The sequence below is a fragment of the Papilio xuthus genome, unplaced genomic scaffold, assembly GCF_000836235.2.
Source record: "Papilio xuthus unplaced genomic scaffold, Pxut_1.1 DF826961.1, whole genome shotgun sequence".
NCBI classification, from domain to species: Eukaryota; Metazoa; Arthropoda; class Insecta; order Lepidoptera; family Papilionidae; genus Papilio; species Papilio xuthus.
The window spans coordinates 5,639,264-5,660,216 of record NW_013531688.1 but is presented as its reverse complement, the minus strand read 5'-3'; the positions used below and the strand labels follow the sequence as shown (position 1 = coordinate 5,660,216).

The window sequence follows — 20,953 nt, the reverse complement described above, 5'->3', positions numbered from 1 at the left end:
GGGGGGGGGGGGGGGGGGTGTTTTCATGATGAATACAAATAAATTGTAAATTTTAAATTACATACTTAAATTAACTAGATTAAATTGTTGTGTATTTATAATCCAAACTTTAAATGTAAAGAAATAATAAATTTTTAAATCACAATTTATTCATATACACTATGGTTTTTTTTTAAAACAGCCCAAAAATTATAGAGAAAGTTATGAGTGAGATAGATACACATTTTTCAAGATGGAGGATCTCCGTTTGCGTTCAATTTGTAGCACAGATTATAAAAGCTTCGGTTGCCTGAGTAGGATGACAAACGTCAGAAGCTCAGAAATTGTCAATAACCATCACACACAGCTAGCGCGATATATTTTATTTTAGAATTATTAAGTAGAATAACAAACGTGTGCGTCTTTGTCTTGTATGGCATTTTCGTGTTAAGCTCCTGGGAGCGTCAGTGTTCTTGATGGTTTCGGGTGACGATTCCAATGGTGGTCGTTTATCACGGAAAACTACGAGGTCTCCGAACCGAAAATCGAAAAAGGCAGATGCGAACCTAGCAAAGGGTTCAGCGTTGCGACATGAATCGCAACCTTCAGTTCATAAAAGAAATCTTTACGTCGTCTCTTACCCTATCATTATTTTGTTCAACGTCCTTAGATCTATTTTGTACCAGTTGTTTATAATTTTTAAATATTTGTATTCGGCGTCACACCGGTTTATGCATAAGCCTCGTAAGAACGGGGAGTGTAATTTGGAAGTGGTGGTAAAAGACGGCGTGATATCGACTGAGTTAGCTGCAGAAGATATGTCTCATACACACAATGTGGGACCAGGGGACCCTCTGCTGGCCAAGCAGAAGCATCACCATCGCAAGGCTTTTGAATACATATCAAAAGCCTTGAAGATTGATGAGGAAAACGAGGGTAAGTGTTTATTATTAGTCTATTCATATATCCCATTGTTTACTCACACATGTTTTAGACATGCTCTCTGTTCTTTTGTCTTTTAAATGGATGATGTCATATAACAAAGAATACTGCATTTTTCATACTTATGAAAGGTGTTTCAAAAAGCAAAATCGATTTAAATACATGCTATATTGAATAACATTTAATTATTAAAATATAAGTAAATGAAATTGACATTTTTAACATAATATTTTTGAGTAAATACTCTTATAAGGAGATATTAAAAATAGATATATGGTTTTATTTAAGTTTTAAAATAATGTGCACTTATTTTATATTATGGAATGTAGTTTTTATTCAATTTAAAAAAAATGATCATACAGTTTATAAAAATCATTATAGAATTTTTTTACTACAATGTGAGAAATAATTATAAAACCTGACAAGTAAAATATTTACAAAATTATAATTTCCTAAATATAAGAAATTATATCATATAAGTTCAAGTCAATTTAATTCTAAATTGTTAAATATTTTCATTTGTTTCAAGTGGACCTTGAAAATATTCACAATTTATGTAAAATCATGCTAATTGAAGCAAGCAATTATGAAGCTTGCAACTGCAGAATAATAAAAAAGATTGGCATTGTTACACAAGATATTCAAACCAAACAAAATACAGTAGATATTATTTAATTCCTTATTAATCAACTTTTTATTGATGTTAAGGTAACTTAATTAACTTAGAGATTGAAATATTTCTTTAAGTTTTCCCAAAATCCTTCAAAATGTACGACTGAATGAGCTTTCTTTGTTGAAAAAAACAAACAGTAGTGTTCTATATTATCAATGAAAAATCTATTGTCAAAATACAATGAATGTTTACTTTTATATATAAAAATATATTTACCATTGACATAATTGGAATAAATTATTCCTGTGTTTTATTCCATCCGAAGTATTGTAAAGTTTAGATAGTTTTGTTAAACATATTAGTATATTATTGCAGCTATGTTATTAATGGTGATGTCCATGGGCGGACCTCGGTGTTCCTGCTGCTTGTTTGCCCTCTTCTGTTGTAAAAAAAATGAATTGAAAATAATAAACCTTGTTTGATAACCACTTCAGTAGTTATGTAGGTTAGAATTATTTCCTAGTTAATTGTTATTTATTATTGATGTTTGTCAATAACTGTCTAGTTTTTTCCTATAATTGAATTTAAAAGTATTAAAAAATCTGTTTATATGTACTTACTACTCAAATATTTGTTTAAATTTAGCTATTTAGGTTTAAAAATATTGATAGAAAAATTTTCAATTGAAATATCATTAATTTTTTTTACACCCATCTTAAATAGAGAAGTTCCTAAATATAAATATATTGAAGTCTTAACTTAATTTTAAAAATTTTCAAATCACCTTTTTAAAATATGAATTAAATAAACTTATTTAACCATTGGGTACGTTTACAATTCATTACATCATCTTAATTCTGCTGTGATATTCCAACAGCATACATGTGTTGGCTTCTTAGCTATATGTCAATGTTTATAAGCAAATAATTATCTATTGATCTTATATACTCATATTATTATGTACAAGACGGTTGACTATAAAATACAGGTGTAAAGGCTTATATAAGTCTGCTTTGATTCATTCTATGTCACCAGCTTTTATATACATTTGTTATTTAATGAGTGACTTATTTAAATATTCATTTCTACCAAACTATGCTTTATTTCTTTAGCCTTATTTAGTAATTTGGCATTCAGGTAATAAATGTTTGTTGTGCTAAATATCACAGTGCCCACAATTAGATGTAAAGACTGGATCATAAGTCTGGTATTGAGTTTGTGAGGGATATAAAGTTTAGATAGCAAACTGATATGAACAAATCGGCACAGGTCAGAAAGAGCTAGCTATAGAGCTATACAAGAAAGGCATTTATGAACTGGAGAGAGGCATAGCTGTAGACTGCTGGGGCGGCCGCGGAGACGCCTGGCAGCGCGCACAGCGCCTACACGATAAGATGAAAACCAACTTGGGCATGGCAAAGGATCGATTACATTTCCTTGGTATGAATGGTGTTTTTATCCCCTTTTAATTGCAATATGTTTCGAAATTTCTTCACCGCTACAATTATTTCAGCTATACAAGCCTTTTTGGTTAATTTAAAATTGGCTGTATGTCCTGCATGATCGCTTTTTTATTATTATTTTTTAATACTCCTTACACCATACAATATTATGAAGTTAATAAGAAGTTAATAGATAACGTCTCCGCCGTAGCCAACCTTGTCGCCCTCAGTATGTTGGGCGTAGAGAGTGAATCCGAGCGAAGCGACAAAAAGGCCACGGAGTCGCCTCTAAAAGGGCGTAGGCCCTTAGAGAAGTCCAAGACAACACTACTAGCGCATACAGAAAGTAACAGTGGTCAAACGAAGCCACCGAACGAAGGTAGATCACTGTAATGCTTAGCTTCGTTTGACGTAACCTACAGCAAATTAAAACCAAAAATAAAACAACCTCACAGACAATCACCATAACTCGTTTTGTGTTAACCATGAATGTTGGACGTTGAATAATAATGTTCTTAGTACAATTGGCATGTGTGTTCATACGGCGATGTTTGCATGTGGGTTCACTGTGCTTGTCACTTTTTTTTACGCTTTCTGTGTTGTACACGGCACCCTATCATTTGTAACCGTGTCACGAAATTTTCCCGCTTAAATTGAAACATTTAATCATCGCAACTCGATTACATTATACGCAAATAATCTTAATTTTTATTGACCAAGTAACAAAATACTTAAGTAAATTTATAACTAACAAAATGATCCTATATGGGTTCCGTTTTTTCCTTTCGAGGTACGGAACCCGTTAAATATTGAACGAATAACTGAATGCTTCAAAAAACATTTTTTTTATCCACAAAAACAAGATTTCGTTAAGTTACTAACAAATTTACTTAGACTGGACCTTTATTAAATTGATCAATTTATGATAATGATAGCTTGTGTAAAACATTAATTATTCAAAACAAAACATGTTCTACAGTTTTTCAACGAACGAAGAACGATCTTACTTCTTATTTTACTAATATTACAAATGTGAATGTTTGGATGGATGTCTATTAGAATTTATCTACATAACTGTTGTATGGATCTCGTTGAAATTTGGCTTATATGTAGAACATAGTCTGGAATAACACACTGGCTACTAATTATGTTTTTTTTTAAATTCCGCGCGGACAGAATCGCGGGCGATTGCTAGCGAATAATATTTTCCAATCAATTAAATTGAAATCGATTTGTTATTTGACTTTAACTGCTACCGTAATAAAATCAGTCATATTTTTCTGTTTTTAGGTCACATATTATGTCTCAATAATTTACATATATAGTATTCGTGTTAAAGAACTTAAGACATTTACATGGCCTGAATTATGAAACTTAACCTTTCATGGTCGTGAGAAATTTTACGTTAATTTAACGATAACTGCTTTGGACAGTTTTGAGGGTCGTTAACTATCGAATATCTTTTATATATTATTTTTTCTCGCCAAATGTATCCTTATCAATTTCTCGATCAGTGTGAACGGGTAAAAATAACAATTACGCGAAAAAGTAATTTTACTGAATTGCGTATTATTTGCATATTAAGTTCATTTTAGTTGTTTTTTATACTTTAAAATTTTCCGCTTCACACTTAACAAAGTTAAAATGTTCATTTCGTTAAAATGGCTAATTTTTTTTTAATATTTTGTAACCTGAAAAAAACATAATATTGAAGGATATTTGTACATTTTAGGTAGAACAAAAACTCCTTAACAAGCAGTTAAATTAATTTGGCGTAAAAATTAAATTTTAAATTTTTACACGTGGTATATCTACTGCCGGGTCAAGTCAAGTCAAGGACATTTATTAACTTCCGAATGCATTGACCGAGATTAGGTACATTCAAGGTTATAATAGATTTACAATAGAACATTTATCATTGGTTTCTTATTGTATCTTTAAAATTAAAAACCTTATAACGGCCGAAATCAATATCTGGAACCATCTTAGCTTATCCGTGTAGTTAATTCAATAGAAAATCGCGTCTGGTACATAGTTAGCAACGTCAAAAATGTCTGGCAATAATAAAGGTAAGTCAGATAAAGTTATTTAAAAACAAAAAAATAAAATTACGCGTCTTAAAATCCAGGACAAGTACGTGGACTGATAGGATGCGCACTAATGAACGCAACCACTACCGACAGCCAGACTCTAGACTCTAACCGAAAGAGCAAAAAGGACGACATATCACAAAATCAGCTGACCTGAAATTCTTTCTTGAAAATGTTGCTAGCTCCTATACTATAGGATCGAATATTAATTTCGGGCGTAGAAGATGACCACTGGAGTGTTCCGCGCGTGGTCAGTCAGCCGTAAACCGCGTTATTATATTCTAAAAAACATTAAACAGTTGAAAGAGATAGTTATCCAAGGTGTTCATCCAACGTCGGAAGATTTATCGTGCGTGTAACACAAGAAATTGGAGAATTTTCAACAATTAACCGTATGAATTTCTCCCAAACATCGTTGCTATTCTCAACCAGTGTAAATTAAATATGTTTCCAGACATCTTTGTGTAAGAACACAATGCACTTTCGAACAAAAGCGACCGCTGGTTGCTTTAAGCATAAAAGCAAAGAAATTTGAAAGGGCTGTTTCAAAGAACATTTTTTTTTATTCTACTTCTGTCTACGCTCCTCTGGTTTTAATCTCAGTTTTATTATTTCTTTGCGGACCTCTAGAACCACTACATAATTCCTGACGGTATGTTAATTAAAGCCTTCACAAAGAATTCAATCATCGTAAAACAGTGACAAATATTCCAGTGACGACGATATTAAGGACAGGTCGCGCTATGTTGTTAATAACAATTACTTCAAATTGTAGACAATGAACATTTTAGTGACAACAATGAGTAGCCTAGACTGTCGCAGACTAGCGTGTCTAGTATAGCGTCATGCTGGTTTCACATTGAGGTAATACAGTAGACCAATGCAGCACTGCAAGTCAGCCTCGTGTGAAACAAGCACAGACTATATCGATCCATTATCTCTGAACGAAGTAAGCTTGCATTGTTTTTTCACGTTTTAACAGCAAAATGCTTAAGTTTACCGTTCGTACTATGTTAACTCCTCTCGCACCTCAGTTTAATTGAATGTAAGTTATTTATTCAAATGTTTTTAATTGTGCGCGTAAATCATAACAATTTAATAAGGTTGAGTAACGAAGTAAAAATTTTGTGTAACATTGAGTCATTGCAAAATGACTTCTTCGACCTAATATTATTCTGCACTCTGACTAAAATAAGCCATATTTGTTTGACTAATCTTACTTCTTACTAATATGTAGTATAAAAAGTTTCGATGGATGGATGTTTGTAAGAAGGTATTTGCAGTACGGAAGCATGGAATTCCCTTAAATTTGGCATAGATGTTTTTTATATTTCCAAACTGCTACGACTTAAGGTCCTTCAAGAAGCGAGCGTATCACCATCTCAAAGGCCGGCAACGCATCTGCGGTTCCTCTGGTATTGCTGATGTCAACGGGCGTTGTTGAACACCTCAGTGTTCCTGCTGCTCGTTTGCCCCCTTCTGTTATAAAAAAAAGTTGTAGAGCATAGTCAGGACAAACACAGGTTAAATAGATTACTAATTATTTTTTTTTTAATTCCGCGCGGACGGAGTCTCGGGGGACAGCAATTATTACATATACGTATCTAAGAAGACATCTCTTCAAGAATAAACATTAAATAAAACAGATTTTTATTTCCGAAGGCTGTTATCGACATGCGCTTTTATATCCGAGGTCACATGCGAACAAAGTGAGATTAATCTTTAACATAGTTTCAGATTCAACTGGGTTACCTAAATCTGTGTGACCTAGTCGAGTGGATTTACCTATTATCTTTGATAAATTTAATCGTCGGCAAATTAATTTGTAATTGTTTTGCGCGCCGCAATTGGCCATTAACGATGCAGCGAATCTATTATTAATAGATCAATAGACGGGTGGGTAAGAGGTTAGTTTTCAAATGTAATATTCACAGGTCACATTTGAACTTATTTTGTTGTATAAATGCGATATTTTATTGTGTTTCTTGTTATTAAAAAACAAGGATTTAAACCTGACCTGGTTATCTTTTTGTCTATAATTTTTTAATTGTTTTTATTCATTCCATTTTATCTCTATTTTATTTGCTTTAATCATATTATCATATTATAATAATCCGACAGATACCTATAGATCGATATTTAATAGAAAACGTATTAGCATTCAAGCGACTGATTTATATTATGTCATGATGTGAGTAAATCTGGTCTAGATAATTTTTGCGTTTCAAAACAGTCGTATGGTCACTACTCAGCCAAGGTAATGCGTAGGTTCAATGAGGCAATTTACAGAGATATAAATCCAAGTGTCTGGGTGTGGTATAGTCGTAGGAATCTATATGATATTTAGCTTGAGTTTTAAAAAAAATTGTTTTTATTATTAAAAGCAAGCGCGTGAATAAAGTGCCTACAATAATATAACATGTTTTAACGAAAAGTATTTTTTTTGGTACCGAATTAACTCAAAAACTACTTCACCGATTTCAAAAATTATTTTTCTATTAGAATACTACATTATGCCTAAGTAACATTTCTTCACATAGGCTTTATTTTCTATTGTTTTAATACGTTTAAAAAGTAAACGTCCCCCAAATCGGGTTGAGCCGCGAACAATAATAAATCTTACTAATATTATAAATGCGAATGTTTGGATGGATGGATGTTTGTTTGTAGGTATCTCCGGAACGGCTACATGGCTTCTACTGAGATTTGGCATAGATTTAGAACATAGCCTAGAAGAACACATAGTCTTCTTATTATATAGAACACATAATCCTAATAGTATTCTTATTGGTATTTATTCCACGAGGACGGAGTCGCGGGCTACAGCTAGTACATTATATATCTCATATAAATGCTGTGAATATTTCTTTTCTTACACAACTTGATTATCATCAATCTTGTATGATTTATGTCACATGGGCCGGACCGCCCACACCCAAACATGACAAAGATCTTATGTCGTAACACATCTCGATACACAAAAGAGTCGAGAGAAACTTTCGCACTTCTATAGAGAACTCTTCGATGTTCGATGTGTTTAAAAGCTTCGCGGCTGTTTTGTAGTTAAATAGCAAGGCTTTTTTTCTAACAGAGTGCCTAATACGAATATTTGTGATAAGGTTTTCGAAACGTCGTCGACAAAAATTGTATTGAAATTTATACACCCCTACTGGACGTAAATCAACACTAACAAATGTTGATGAGATCACAAGATGTCAGTTCGAAGGCGCGTGTCGCGATTATTCGTGATAGGCCCTCGGATATTAATTACAAATTATTACTAGTAATTTTTCATGCTTACAGTTTTAGCCAAACGATGGTATTATTCTATCGTGATTCTTGTCCTTTTCTAACAAAATCAGCCCTCATAGTGTTACCTGATTTCAAATCACTCACTCGATTCATAACTATTATTATTAAGCTCGCTATCGCATTTAGCGAAGTGTTAAAATACGTATTGCGTATCCTAATAGAAGGCGTTATAACGAAACTATAAATTACCTATCACGTAAGATTTACGTTACCCCTTTTATATTGGGAAATGAAACATTACTCATGAGCCGCGTGGAAACAACATATACTGGAGCTTACTCATATGCCCAATATTTATGCAGTCAAGGAATCAAATTTACTTACCATTACGGATATTCGTGTCGTATGATATTAAAGACACCCCAAAGTGTAAATTATTAATATAGAAATAAATTAGTTCAAAAAATTATTTAATAACCGTGGGTTTTCAAGATCAAAATCCTTGTATCGTCGTCATCCCTGTCATTATCTGTGACAAAATAGAGATAACAATGATTAAAATGAAGAGTTTGGGTTCTGAAACCCACGGTTAGTGCGTCCTTTTATGGAATAAATTAATTTAAACACTTATATTTTTAATAACAGAATCCTGTTGTGATGAGTAATTACAAAATGTGTTTTACCTTACATTTTAAACACGGAATTAAAAACATAACCTAGATTACATTGTATGATTTGTATGTAACGGATGTAGGTCGGGTTGTGTACGGTTTTTGAGGTCGGCATATTGTCCTTTTATAGTACATGCACGAGGTGGACGACCATGAGCTCAGTAAAGCACCTAACGGAACAGTACTCTGATTGTTTCACTGCATTTATTATGTTTTATATTAGAACATCACGCTCTTGACAAATTATTGCATACATTAACTATATAACTACTAGCTGTGCCCGCGATTTCGTCCGCATAGAATGAAAAAAAAAATAGTTACCGGCAATTACTCATTCACATATTCTTCAGACAGACAGAGTTACTTTCGTATTAATAATATTAGTAGGATTTTTTTATATTGAACACATAATAGGAAGTGGCTATGTCTATACACTGGTTCAAATGAAGTCCTAATCTATGTTAACATAAATTACATCTCCATTCATCTGTAAAAGTATACACGTTTTTAATTTTATTTTACCGAATCTCACAATTTCCACAATTAAATTAGTGAATAACGAATATATTTTCTATCGCAATTATACCTTCCAATACTATTCTTAAGTTAAAGTATGAGGTGTCCTCTTTTAAAATGCGATTGTAGTATAATCCACAAGTTCCGGTTGTAACGTCAGGTCAACGACTGTACTAAGGAATAAGACTGTTAAGAAACTATTCATACGCCTGTTTGAATTTAGTAATCCTATTTACGCGTAGTCGAAGAAGTTAATTTCCTACCCAGTTCATACGTGAATTGTAGCTCTCATAGTAAACATTTGTTGTGTGATATTCGATCATCAGTGGGAAGCGAATTTATTTCTTTGACTGTACAATCCTAAAGCCTGTCATTATTTACTTAAGCTACAATTACTTAATGCACTCTAAAACTCGTCTCAATAAGCAGTAGGACGCCTGCGTTTTTTTCTCGTTACTTACCGCCGACAAAAGAAAGTTTCTAGCACACGTCGTGAAGGAAAGAGTTTTTTTTAGGTTATCGCAGAAGTGAAAGATTAGAATTATATCAGTTATAGACCTACTTACTTGAATGCATATTTTTACAGTTACATATTAAATTTCAACTCTCAAGATAAGATTACTTAATAACTAGCTGTCGTCCGCGACTTCGTTCGCGCGGAATTTAAAAAAACAAACATAATTAGTAGCCTATGTGACTTCCAGACTATGTTCTACATCTGTGCCAAATTTCAGCAAGATCCATGCAGCTGTTTTGGAGATACCGTCAAACAAACATCCATCTAAACATTCGCTATATTTATTTTGATAGCTTACCTATTATTGATATTTCCGTAAGGTTAATAGTATCGTAAGAAACGAATAAGTTTATATTAATACGTAGGAACTACGCTAGGTTGTAGAAATAAACGCCTCACCTGTCTAGACGACCTTACAAACGCAGAGTTAATCTATTATACTACTCGATTACATGACTGACTTAACCCTAGATAATTTACGCTTAGTTTATTGCCCATAAGCTAGAAATAGCCCCCACTATGCAGCTCACCCCTGTCGCAGTAGTACAGTGAGTTTACACTGCGGAAACATTTGTTAAAAAAATCATATTGTCATCCTTTTCATTATCAATGAAAAAATGAGACAACTAAATGTTTTATTTACAAATTTTAGCAGTGGAAATTCTGTGTTCTATATTGAAAATTCGCACGCGTTAAAATAAAATGCTACTGTAAATTAGCAATGTACAGTCAACTGCAAAAATATGTAAACATTTATTAAACTTCAGAAACGTTTATGCGCCTTCGGTTTCGGAAATACGTAAACACTTCTTCAGCGATAGCAAATATTCATAGTGGGGAAAAAAGGTCTGATATGTGTTTACATATTTTTGAAACGTGCGTATACAAGTTTCTGCAGCTTTATAAAGTGTACATATTTATGAAGCTGACTGTACAACATAGCTATATGTTCGATTGTTTTTCGGTTCAGTGGCTCCGAGCCGGCAGGCCGTGTTTTTATCATGTCACTCCGATAACGGCATCATCGGACGTTTTACTTTTTTTTCTTCAAACTGCGAAACAAGATTGTCGTTCATGGATACTGTTATAAATCTTTTTATATGAATTATACATGTTCAGCCGACCCCGTCGTTGTGAAACGGTGTAATGATATCTCGGGTTCGGGAAAGCAGTCAAACGTGGAGACACGCACACAAATTTCACATTCGAATCGTATTTCCGGAATGAGACCGTCATGGTTCATCAGACTACGATTTAGTTCGAATATTGACTACGCCTTGTTTAGATTTCAATTATCGCCCTTATTACAATGAATTAAAGATGAAATTACTCTGATGATGTTGTGATGATTTCTATAGGTCATTCAGATACAGCTTTCCGTTTGTGTATCATCGTATTACAGAGTTTTCAATACTCCAAGTTACGGTATGTTATTGTGAAAGTTTTGCGATATATTTGATTTAGATTGACTACAATTTCAATTTAAAATGTCTAATTTATTATGGGTTTTAATCGGTTTTTAATTTAAGCTTACTTTAGATTTCAATTGTGAAATGGATTTATTTAAAAAACGTACGCAAAATAAGAATAGAGTGATTATTGGTAACATTCAATTTAATCAATTAAACCATATACGATAAAGACGAAAATAAGAATTAAAAAAATGAAAAATAATATAAAAGAAAATCCCCAAACAAATAATCGTTTATCGACGAAGCGATGGAGGCAAATAAAGATATGTACAATCGTTTTTTTTTTAAGTTTCTCGGACCACTTTCTCCTGTTGCTTCTCAAAATAGTAGCTACTAATCTAAACTTAAAGCAAAAATAAATTCTAATAATCTTAAATTAAATTCTAATAATTTGACTTGATCGGCCATAAAATGCAACAAAACAATTTGTAAATGATCATTAGGTAACATAAAAACATTTTCACGATAATATTGCACGTACGTATTCTACATGAATTAAAATTAATAGCCATTTTCAACCCCCGTATTAACATATTGAGTTCAGACGAGCATTTTTGAAGGGGCGTTCAAAGGTTTCTTTCATGGGTGCAAAAAGCTCTTTAATTTAAATTTAGAACACAACTAATTTTGCATCCTTTTTTTTAAAAAAAATCCGTTGAATAAAAGTACTGGCCGGTAATATGTGACAGTTGAATGATGTATAATAGACTCGACCCTTGTTAAAATATCGGAAGTCAAGCATCATTAACTTTGAATTGATGAAGATTTGCTTGACAAAACGTGTACATGTTTTAACTTATACATACAATAGGTTAGGGACACTCACATACGATTTTTAATAAAAAAAAAAGTTGACAAAAAATATTAAATAAAATGCGACTATAAATATATGTTCGTGAGGCTAATCCGTAATGGCGTATGCAGTACAATTTTAATTATAGCTTTTAATTACATTTGCATATTTATGCTATTTAAATATCTTCAATTTGAAACTGTTCTCTTTTTATCACGTCACTTTAAAAATCACATATCTAAAACTCTCCTGAAAATATTAATTCTAAGAAATCTTCCATACCAAGAATTATTTTAGGACTCCTTAGGGAATCTTGTTCTTAATTACTGTTTACATCTTAAAACAGAGAGCAGTACACTAATGACCTTATTTCTACTTCGTGAAGTTTTTAGCTCTATTTTTTAGCCAAGCCTTTAAAGTATCTAATTAATTTTATGCCCAAACGAAAAATTTTATTAGCGCGTGGATTTTTGTGTAATCGTTAATGTAATTAAAGATTATACTACTAATTAAGTTTAATTATTTTTCACAAATTAAATTACTAAAGACCTTATAAATATAAAGGTACAGAAATATAGTATAATACGTTGTAGTATGTAATCCCATGGATTAATCCCCATCCCTCTTCCCATCATGCTGCATCTACAAATTTTCGCTTCTCTATACAATGTATAATAAGATTGCTCCAATCCTCTTATGTAGGGAATTAATTTCTACCATTTAGTAGTTTTGCATCTCTACATAACATATGTACATAATCAGATTTCGCTGAATAAATCGAGCCGGGTTTCTAAGTTAGTTGTTATTCATGGGTTCCTGGTACATTTTTTTCGCTTCTCCATCCTATATGCATGCATGACCGTTAAAATCTTAAAAGGGTTTTAATGGAACTTGGGAGTAAAGTCTAGCATATGAAATTTATTAAAAAAAATTATGAACATGAAGTTAAATATTGCCGTGTACTTTGAACGCTCCTGGTAAATAACATCAATTTGTACTTTTTAGTGTCTTAGTACTTTTCGATATACTAAATGACGTTAAATGTACTAGTTGCGGGTCGCAAGCTGACAACCGCAAGTAGACGTGTGCCTGGCAATGGTGGTGGGCCTCTCATGAAGTCCCAGACCCTACCCAGGTCCATGGGGCGTTCGTCATCCCAGCCGAACAGTTCCAATGGGGGCTACGGCCGGTACCCCTTGAAACCTGCATCGACACCTCCAGCGGTGAAACGACAACTTTCGGTGAGTTATGAAAAAAAAACACTGTTTTATGGCTTATAATAAAACTTGTCGTCCTTGTGTTTTTCAATGAGATTGAAAGGGACAATATGGTTTTATGTTTGTATAATAGAAGAGTTACTTGTATATTTAAGAGTCATTCTATAATAATTTCTAGGAAGACATTTGTTGTGTGTTTTCATTAGATGTTTGTAAATTAAAAGCATACCATAGTTGATTGTTGAAATAACTAGTCAGTGTTGTGACAAATGTCAATACAGTTCACCGGTATGAATGTAGAAATATTGTTTGTTTGAGTTAAATAGTGCATTCTCGACAATCCGACTGGCATGGCATTAAACGGGATGTGAATGACAAAGAAACCCCCAGACAAAAATATCGATCGGTACACGTAAACAACGAACATATATACCAGTGGTTCCCAAACTTATTTTGTCTACTGCCCACTGAGAATAAATATTTTTTTAGCGCCCCCATATTTTCACATATTTAAAAATCACTATAACTTCAAATTAAATTTAATTAATTATTGTGACCTATATATGTATATTATCGGAGAATTCTAAACGAAACTTTTACTATAATCCGCAACTTGAGACCTGCGCCCACAAGAGGGCGTTATCGCCCACTTTGGGAAAGACTGATATACGTATGTCATTTACATATGTTCGTTGTTTTTTTTTACTTAAAATTAAGTTTAGATAACATTTAGGTTAACTTTTATACAAGTTTCTTTTTATTCATTACAAATATATTATAATAATCAATGAATATAGTTTCCTAATACCAGGAACTCAACACCGAGGTGACACTAAGCTTGTTGAAGTTGTCAATATAAATGGCCAGATTACGCGGCGGTTAACCGCTGATCGGCAGCGGGTAGTAACCGCGTAGTGCTACTAATCCCGCTTAAGTTTACATATTGCTAGGATCAAGTAAATCAGTATTATTGTACTTTATAAAATAGCTAGTAAAAATACGCAGATGATATTAAGGTTATTAGCCTTTGAAGGCAGATTAAAAAAGTTTTTTTAATGTCGAGAAACTTTAGAAGTTCATAAAAATTTGATTGTTCAAATTATGTCGTACCATCCAAGAAATTTTTAGTCTAACTAAATAGATTTTTTAAATACATTGCATGGATAACATTGATGTTAAATCAAGACAATTTTTTTATCATGAAATTTGGAAATTTATCAGTCATCACTCTCAAAACGTGTTACATATAGTTCAGTGACATATAGGAAATATTAGGCACGAAGATTGCTATAACACAAAAAAACATATCGTATTTTCTTTAACAAATCTTTCTCTTCAGGGTGGTTACCAAGTCCCAGTGAACGGTTCGCCAGTACGGCGCGCGGGGTCGCAACGGGGCACGCCAACCCGCAGCCGTACACCGCAACCCCTCGCAGTGCGCGGCGTCGACCCCAAGCTTGTTCAACTCATACTAGACGAGATCATCGAAGGCGGACCTAAAGTACACTGGGATGACATCGCTGGACAGGAGGTAGGCAGTAACGGTCCAGTCCAATGCTAGACATATATCCCAATCAGTCTTCTCTTCTCAGTCTTTTACTGTATACGGTACTAAGCTTCCTTTCTTTCCTTATACGCAGTATAGGTTCGTAAGTATAAGGGCACATTCACACAAGCAAGAAATCAAGACTACTTTAGCTGAACAGATAATTCCTGGGCTTATAGTGCGACAAATTTTTCTGGTTGGCTGTTATTTTTGTTAGTTCTGTCAGGTATTATGGAATACATGCTTATGTTGTCCTGTCATCTATTTTTACCTTAAGGTTTTTACAAAGCTTTGTAGTGTTTTGAAGTTTCTCCTAATAATTAATACAATCGTCGGAAACTTCAGCTTTATGTATTATTTCTCTTTTATAATTGCAGTTAATTAATGCGCAGTCCGAGCGAAAAATGTTCCCTTACTAATTAATATCTTATTGTTTACTTTTTTTTATTTTAATGCATGAATAAAAATGCCATTTTTTTTCTTTCCAACCAGTACCCTAAGTTATGACGACGTTTATTCATTTTTTAACTAACTTGACAAATAAGAAAGGGATATAGTAAGATATAGATTAATTTACGGACATCCCAATAATTAAGAAGTAAACGGTTGTATATTTTGATTGGGCTGGCTTAGAAGTTTTATTTTTTCACAGCACCTAGCGACCGCAGACCTAAACATTTGATAAATTCCAGCTTGATACCGTCACGCGTTTTTGAGAAAAAGGGTCTTGTCAGACAGACGGACGGACAGCAAAGTAATCCTATAGGGGTTCCGTTTTTTCCAATGAGGTACGGAACCCTAAAAAACCTAGTTGCAATCAGTCGTGTATAATAAAATTACGAAGCAATAATTCGCATACAAACAACAAGACTTTTCCCCACATTATATCATATATTGCATTTTACGATGTTCTAGCGTAATCATTTGCCTATATAAAAACGTTTGTCGCAGTTTGCGTTGAATTTATGTTCGTTTGTTGTGGCTTACGTTCCCACAAACACACAGAGCATGTTAATGACAACATTAAGGTCGCATTTCAACGCAATTAACATCCGCATTGTTTACAAAAGATAAAATCTCGGCTGCATATATTTTATACTAGTTGTCGCCCGCGAATCCATCCGCGCGGAATTAAAATTATAAACTTAATTAATGGTCTATGTGTTCTTCCAGACTATGTTCTATATGTATGCCAAATTTCAACAGGATCCGTTGAGCCGTTCCGGAGATACCTTCAAATAAACATCCATCCATCCATCTAAACATTCGCATTTATAATATTAGTAATAAGATATATCTCTATTTCCTACCAAAACTGTTAAAAACTATGTTTGGAACTGTATTACGGATGTTTTTTTTAAAAAAGGTGTTAGTAAAAAAAAACAACAAATGTCTACGGTTACTCCATAGATTTATTTTTATGTTTCATTTTAAAGTGATTTTATTTCAGGCAGCTAAACAAGCGCTGCAAGAGATGGTAGTGCTTCCTTCGCTCCGACCAGAGCTCTTCACAGGTCTTCGGTCGCCAGCTAAAGGATTACTGCTATTCGGACCTCCAGGAAATGGTTAGTTATTGTCTTAGTTTTGTCACGTATGTGGTAAACAATCTTTACAGAGTTCTCATATTTAAACTTATTCGAGGTAGACAGCGGTAGCAACTACACTCTTCTATACGACGTTCACTCGGCTTAGCTCAATTTGTCAAGTGTAACTAAGTCTTACCATTTTTAATGGAAAATTATGTTTATTTCAACACTAGCTGTCGCCCACGACTCCATCTATGCGGAAACAATAAAATTAACTAGTAACCATGTGTTCTTTCAGACTATGTTCTACATCTCTGCCAAATTACAGATCCATGCAGCCGTTCTGGTGATACCTTCTAACAAACATCCATCCATCTATCCATACTAAACTTTATCATAATATTAGAGAGATTAGAACTAAATCTGTGTATATTGTCAGGTAAGACATTACTAGCTCGATGCGTGGCGGCGGAGTGTTCAGCCACTTTCTTCTCCATATCTGCGGCAACTCTCACCAGCAAATACGTGGGGGATGGAGAGAAGATGGTGCGAGCTCTCTTCCAGGTCGCCAGGGAACTGCAGGTGAGACACGCACTAAGAGTATGTAATCGATAACTTAGAGGGGAACTTTAGTGTGTATTTCTCGTAATAAATCTACACTAAGGGGACTTAACGACTCAGAGTTAATAGTTGTTGATTAGATTATTGATGTAGCAGTTTTTATATGTTGGACGGCGCCGATTTTCTCATAATGTCTCTCCAAATAATAAGCGAATAAATATTACTACACGCAAAATGTGTGACGAGTATACATACATATTTTAACTTGAGTCTGATGTTGCTGCGTTATTATAGAAGGCAATCGTTCCATGTTTGTAACTTTATAATGTAACTAGCTGTCGCCCGTGACTCCTTCCGTAAAGAATTTAAAAAGTTAGTAGGCTATGTCTTCTTCTAGACTATGTTTTACATACATGCAAATTTCATCGACATCTGTTAAGTCATTCTGGATCTTCTGACAAACATTCATACATCTAAACTTTTGCATTTATGATATTAGATTTTAATACTATTAGAATCAATTTTAAGGATTATAGCTTTCAATCAGCCTTTTTGTCGATATTTTAGCGAAAATTTTAGTAGCACGTTGTATTTCGTGTCTAGCCGTCCATAATATTCGTGGACGAAGTGGATTCGTTGTTGTGCGAGCGGTCGTCTGGCGAGCACGAGGCCTCGCGCCGACTCAAGACCGAGTTCCTGGTAGAGTTTGACGGACTGCCGGCTACAGGCGCTGACAGACTCATAGTCATGGCCGCCACTAATCGACCGCAGGAGTTGGATGAAGCTGCGCTTAGGTAAGTTTCAGTCATTAGTTAGATAGACATAAATACAGATTGGTATGAAACATTATTGAGTTATCGGGGATCTTTACAAAAAATTGAATTATTTTGGAAAAACTGAGCTTACGTAGGTGGAAGCTAACAGTAAGAGGAGCAGGGCCGGTTATATAAGGCGCCTTGGGCGAGATTTATGTGGCGCCCATTTCGGTGTTGGAGAAAATCATTCAAAGATAGGCCATATAGGGGGCATCGGATGCGCCCTTTTATATCCTAATATGGCCCTTGAGGCGCCCGGGGCGTTCGCCCCCACCTAGCCATATCCTAACGTCGCAACTGGAAGAATAACATATTCAGGCAGTATGTGTATATCATGTATAAATGTGTTGCAGACGTTTCCCGAAGCGCGTGTACGTGTCGCTGCCGGACGCGCGCACGCGGGCGGCGCTGGTGCGGCGCGTGCTGGCGCGCGGGGCGGCGGGCGCGGCGCTGGCGGAGGCGGAGCTGGCTCGGCTGGCGGCGCTCACTGACGGATACTCCGGCAGCGACCTCACCGCGCTCTGCAGGGACGCCGCGCTCGGACCTATTAGAGGTTAATATACATTAACATCCTCGGTGGTTCAGTGTTTTTCGTTTTAAATATGTACATTTATTCGACGTTTTTATCGGGAGCAAAAAGTCGTGATACCACCTGCATATATCTGCGAAGAAAGTCAAAAATATGTGAGAAATCAATACGCATTGGGCCAGCGTAAAAAATTAGATTTTTTTATTTTTAAGAGTAAAAATGAAATTGTTTTAGTAAAAAATACTGCATTTGTATTCCAGAGTTAGACCCCGAGGAGGTGAAGTGCCTGGACTTGTCTCTAGTCCGCAGCATTACATTCCAAGACTTCATGGACTCGTTGAAACGCATCCGACCCTCCGTGTCCCCGCACAGCCTCGTCGCCTACGAGAAGTGGTCCGTGCAGTACGGAGACCTCGGACTATGAATACAGGTACTGTCAGAGCATCTGCCGGTAATACACTTTAAAGCGACATTCGTTTGAACGTTGAGTAAGCATTAGAACGCACCATTAAATGTGACTGTAAGCTGTATACTGGATTTTTGCTATCGTTTGCCCAATTCACTGCTACCTTATTGGTGAGAAGGGGAGGAGTTTGACTCGTTGAAAAAGACAAGACAATTTGTCTGTAAGTGAAACACCGCGAAGGTCTTTGACTGTACGTATCTAGTACTATCCGTTTCGACGATTCCTTACATTCTCTTTGACAAAATGGATTCAATATATGTTCTTACAAGTGTCAATTGAAGTCTACAGATACTTGAATAAAATAATTAAGAACCTACACTATAAAGCTTGATAGAGACGTTCAGATTTAACCTTTATGTTACAGAACTTTCTAAAGGTGTCAATTTTTTTTTAAATAGATTATATATTTTATTTCATTTTCTAACACTTGATTAATACAAGTTTTTAACTTTCAGGTATTTATTACTATAAAGGAAGTAAGTGTGTTTTTACTCCGGGATACCGTGAATTGTTTCAATGGGAGAGCTATGTCGAAAAAATCCTACAGAACGCCCTACCCTACGAAGATAATAAAAACACGATAAATCCCTAATTCATAAAGAAAACCGAACTCCATTCGCATTAGTTTTAATAGGAAATTTTATTTGTTCATTTTGTCGAAAATATTACATCTAGTCAGTATGATCAACTTGACAGCATTTTGTAAACTGCATCATGATGGCCATAGAAAAAGTGAGGAATAAAATTAGTGACGAAAATTTTAGCAATATTAGAATAAAAAATCTGTTTTTTAGAACCGCTAGCTTAATCTGTAGAAATGACCTGCCGGTACCAAAAAGGTCCAAATACTTTTTTTACACGAAATAAAAATTCTCTATGACATGTCTATTTCAAATTACGCTATTTTTTTAATTTGTATAATATTTTATATTTTTTTTGGACATGCTTATGCCAATTTATACAAAATGTTTTGAAATTTTAAAAATCTGAAAAAAAGGCAAATTATACAGACCAGTCTATGTCTCGATATAATCTTGCCGTTTATTAATCTATGCATTAAAATTTACAATGTTGCCAGTATTAAATAATTCTATCAAGTATTTAATAGTGGTTTTACCATTGTAAAATATTTTACGATTTTTTATGGTAAATTGGAATATTTCTTACCTTTTTTTTAATATGGTTTTTTTATGACACAAAATTATTTGAAATAATAAACTTTTTATTATAATAAAATCGCATTTAAACTTTGAATTAATATGAAACAATAATATTATAATTATCTTTTAATTGTTTCTTAATGTGTGTATTTGCTTGTGTGTGTCCATGTAAATAAAATTTAATTGTTTTTTTTTATCTAAAAAAAAATTAGCCAATTATTGTTTTATCGATTTTTTTTTTGTTTGTTCGATTCGATGTTTAATCGTGATGAGTTATATTGTTACCTTTTTTATTATTAATTCTAGTTACGTTAATTTTGTTTTTAATTTGTATATTGCCAGCATAAGTATATATCAATGTTTCTCAATTTTTGTATATTTAAAAAAAAAACGCTTATGAAAAATGGACGGGTACCATACAAAGACTAACCGCGGCATTGTCTGCATTTTGCTCATACAATAAAATCATCCGCATTCCCATTATTTTGTAAAAGTTAATATTTTTATAATTCGCTTGCAAAAAAATAGGTTGAAAAAACCTTGGAACAAAACTTAAAAAAATGCGGGAATATTTTAGGAAGAAAAAGCAAGAAAGAATGTTTATTGTAGTTACGTTAAATTTGAAATTTTGTAAGTGTTTGTTTTACAGTCGAGGTCGATTATTTCCTACCCATTTTGATTAAATGTCACTTTGGTCGAAGACTTCACATAGCTTATACATATGGGACAAGTCTGAGCTATCAAAAGGTGCTGTTATCGCTATTAGCTCTGTCAGAAAACATATAAAACTTATATAAACACAGAAAATTACATAAAATAAATTGACAGGACAGCTATAGTACGACA

General features: G+C 33.9%; 1 protein-coding gene across 3 annotated transcripts; it reads left to right on the top strand.

Moving 5' to 3' along the window:
- The first annotated feature begins 313 nt into the window (after nt 1-313).
- Nucleotides 314-19,868, top strand: spas (spastin). Of its 3 annotated transcripts, XM_013315674.1 has the most exons (11): nt 314-915; nt 2,804-2,974; nt 3,188-3,355; nt 13,338-13,528; nt 14,844-15,035; nt 16,501-16,615; nt 17,016-17,158; nt 17,741-17,931; nt 18,306-18,505; nt 18,742-18,911; nt 19,403-19,868. In XM_013315674.1, the coding sequence occupies exons 1-10, from the start codon at nt 456-458 to the stop codon at nt 18,903-18,905; spliced, it is 1,995 nt and encodes a 664-aa protein (XP_013171128.1). In that variant the 5' UTR covers nt 314-455; the 3' UTR covers nt 18,906-18,911; nt 19,403-19,868. The 3 variants fall into 3 exon arrangements, with proteins under 3 accessions (XP_013171128.1, XP_013171129.1, XP_013171130.1); XM_013315675.1 differs by lacking the exon at nt 3,188-3,355; XM_013315676.1 differs by lacking the exons at nt 2,804-2,974; nt 3,188-3,355.
- Nucleotides 19,869-20,953: the final 1,085 nt, after the last annotated feature.

Excerpts from the sequence above, each read along its gene's own strand:
- spas (XM_013315674.1), top strand. The coding sequence starts at position 456 with ATGGTTTCGGGTGACGATTCCAATGGTGGTCGTTTATCACGGAAAACT. Across the intron at positions 3,356-13,337 it reads AACGAAGCCACCGAACGAAG|TTGCGGGTCGCAAGCTGACA; the intron begins GTAGATCACTGT and ends TAAATGTACTAG. Across the intron at positions 13,529-14,843 it reads CGGTGAAACGACAACTTTCG|GGTGGTTACCAAGTCCCAGT; the intron begins GTGAGTTATGAA and ends CTTTCTCTTCAG.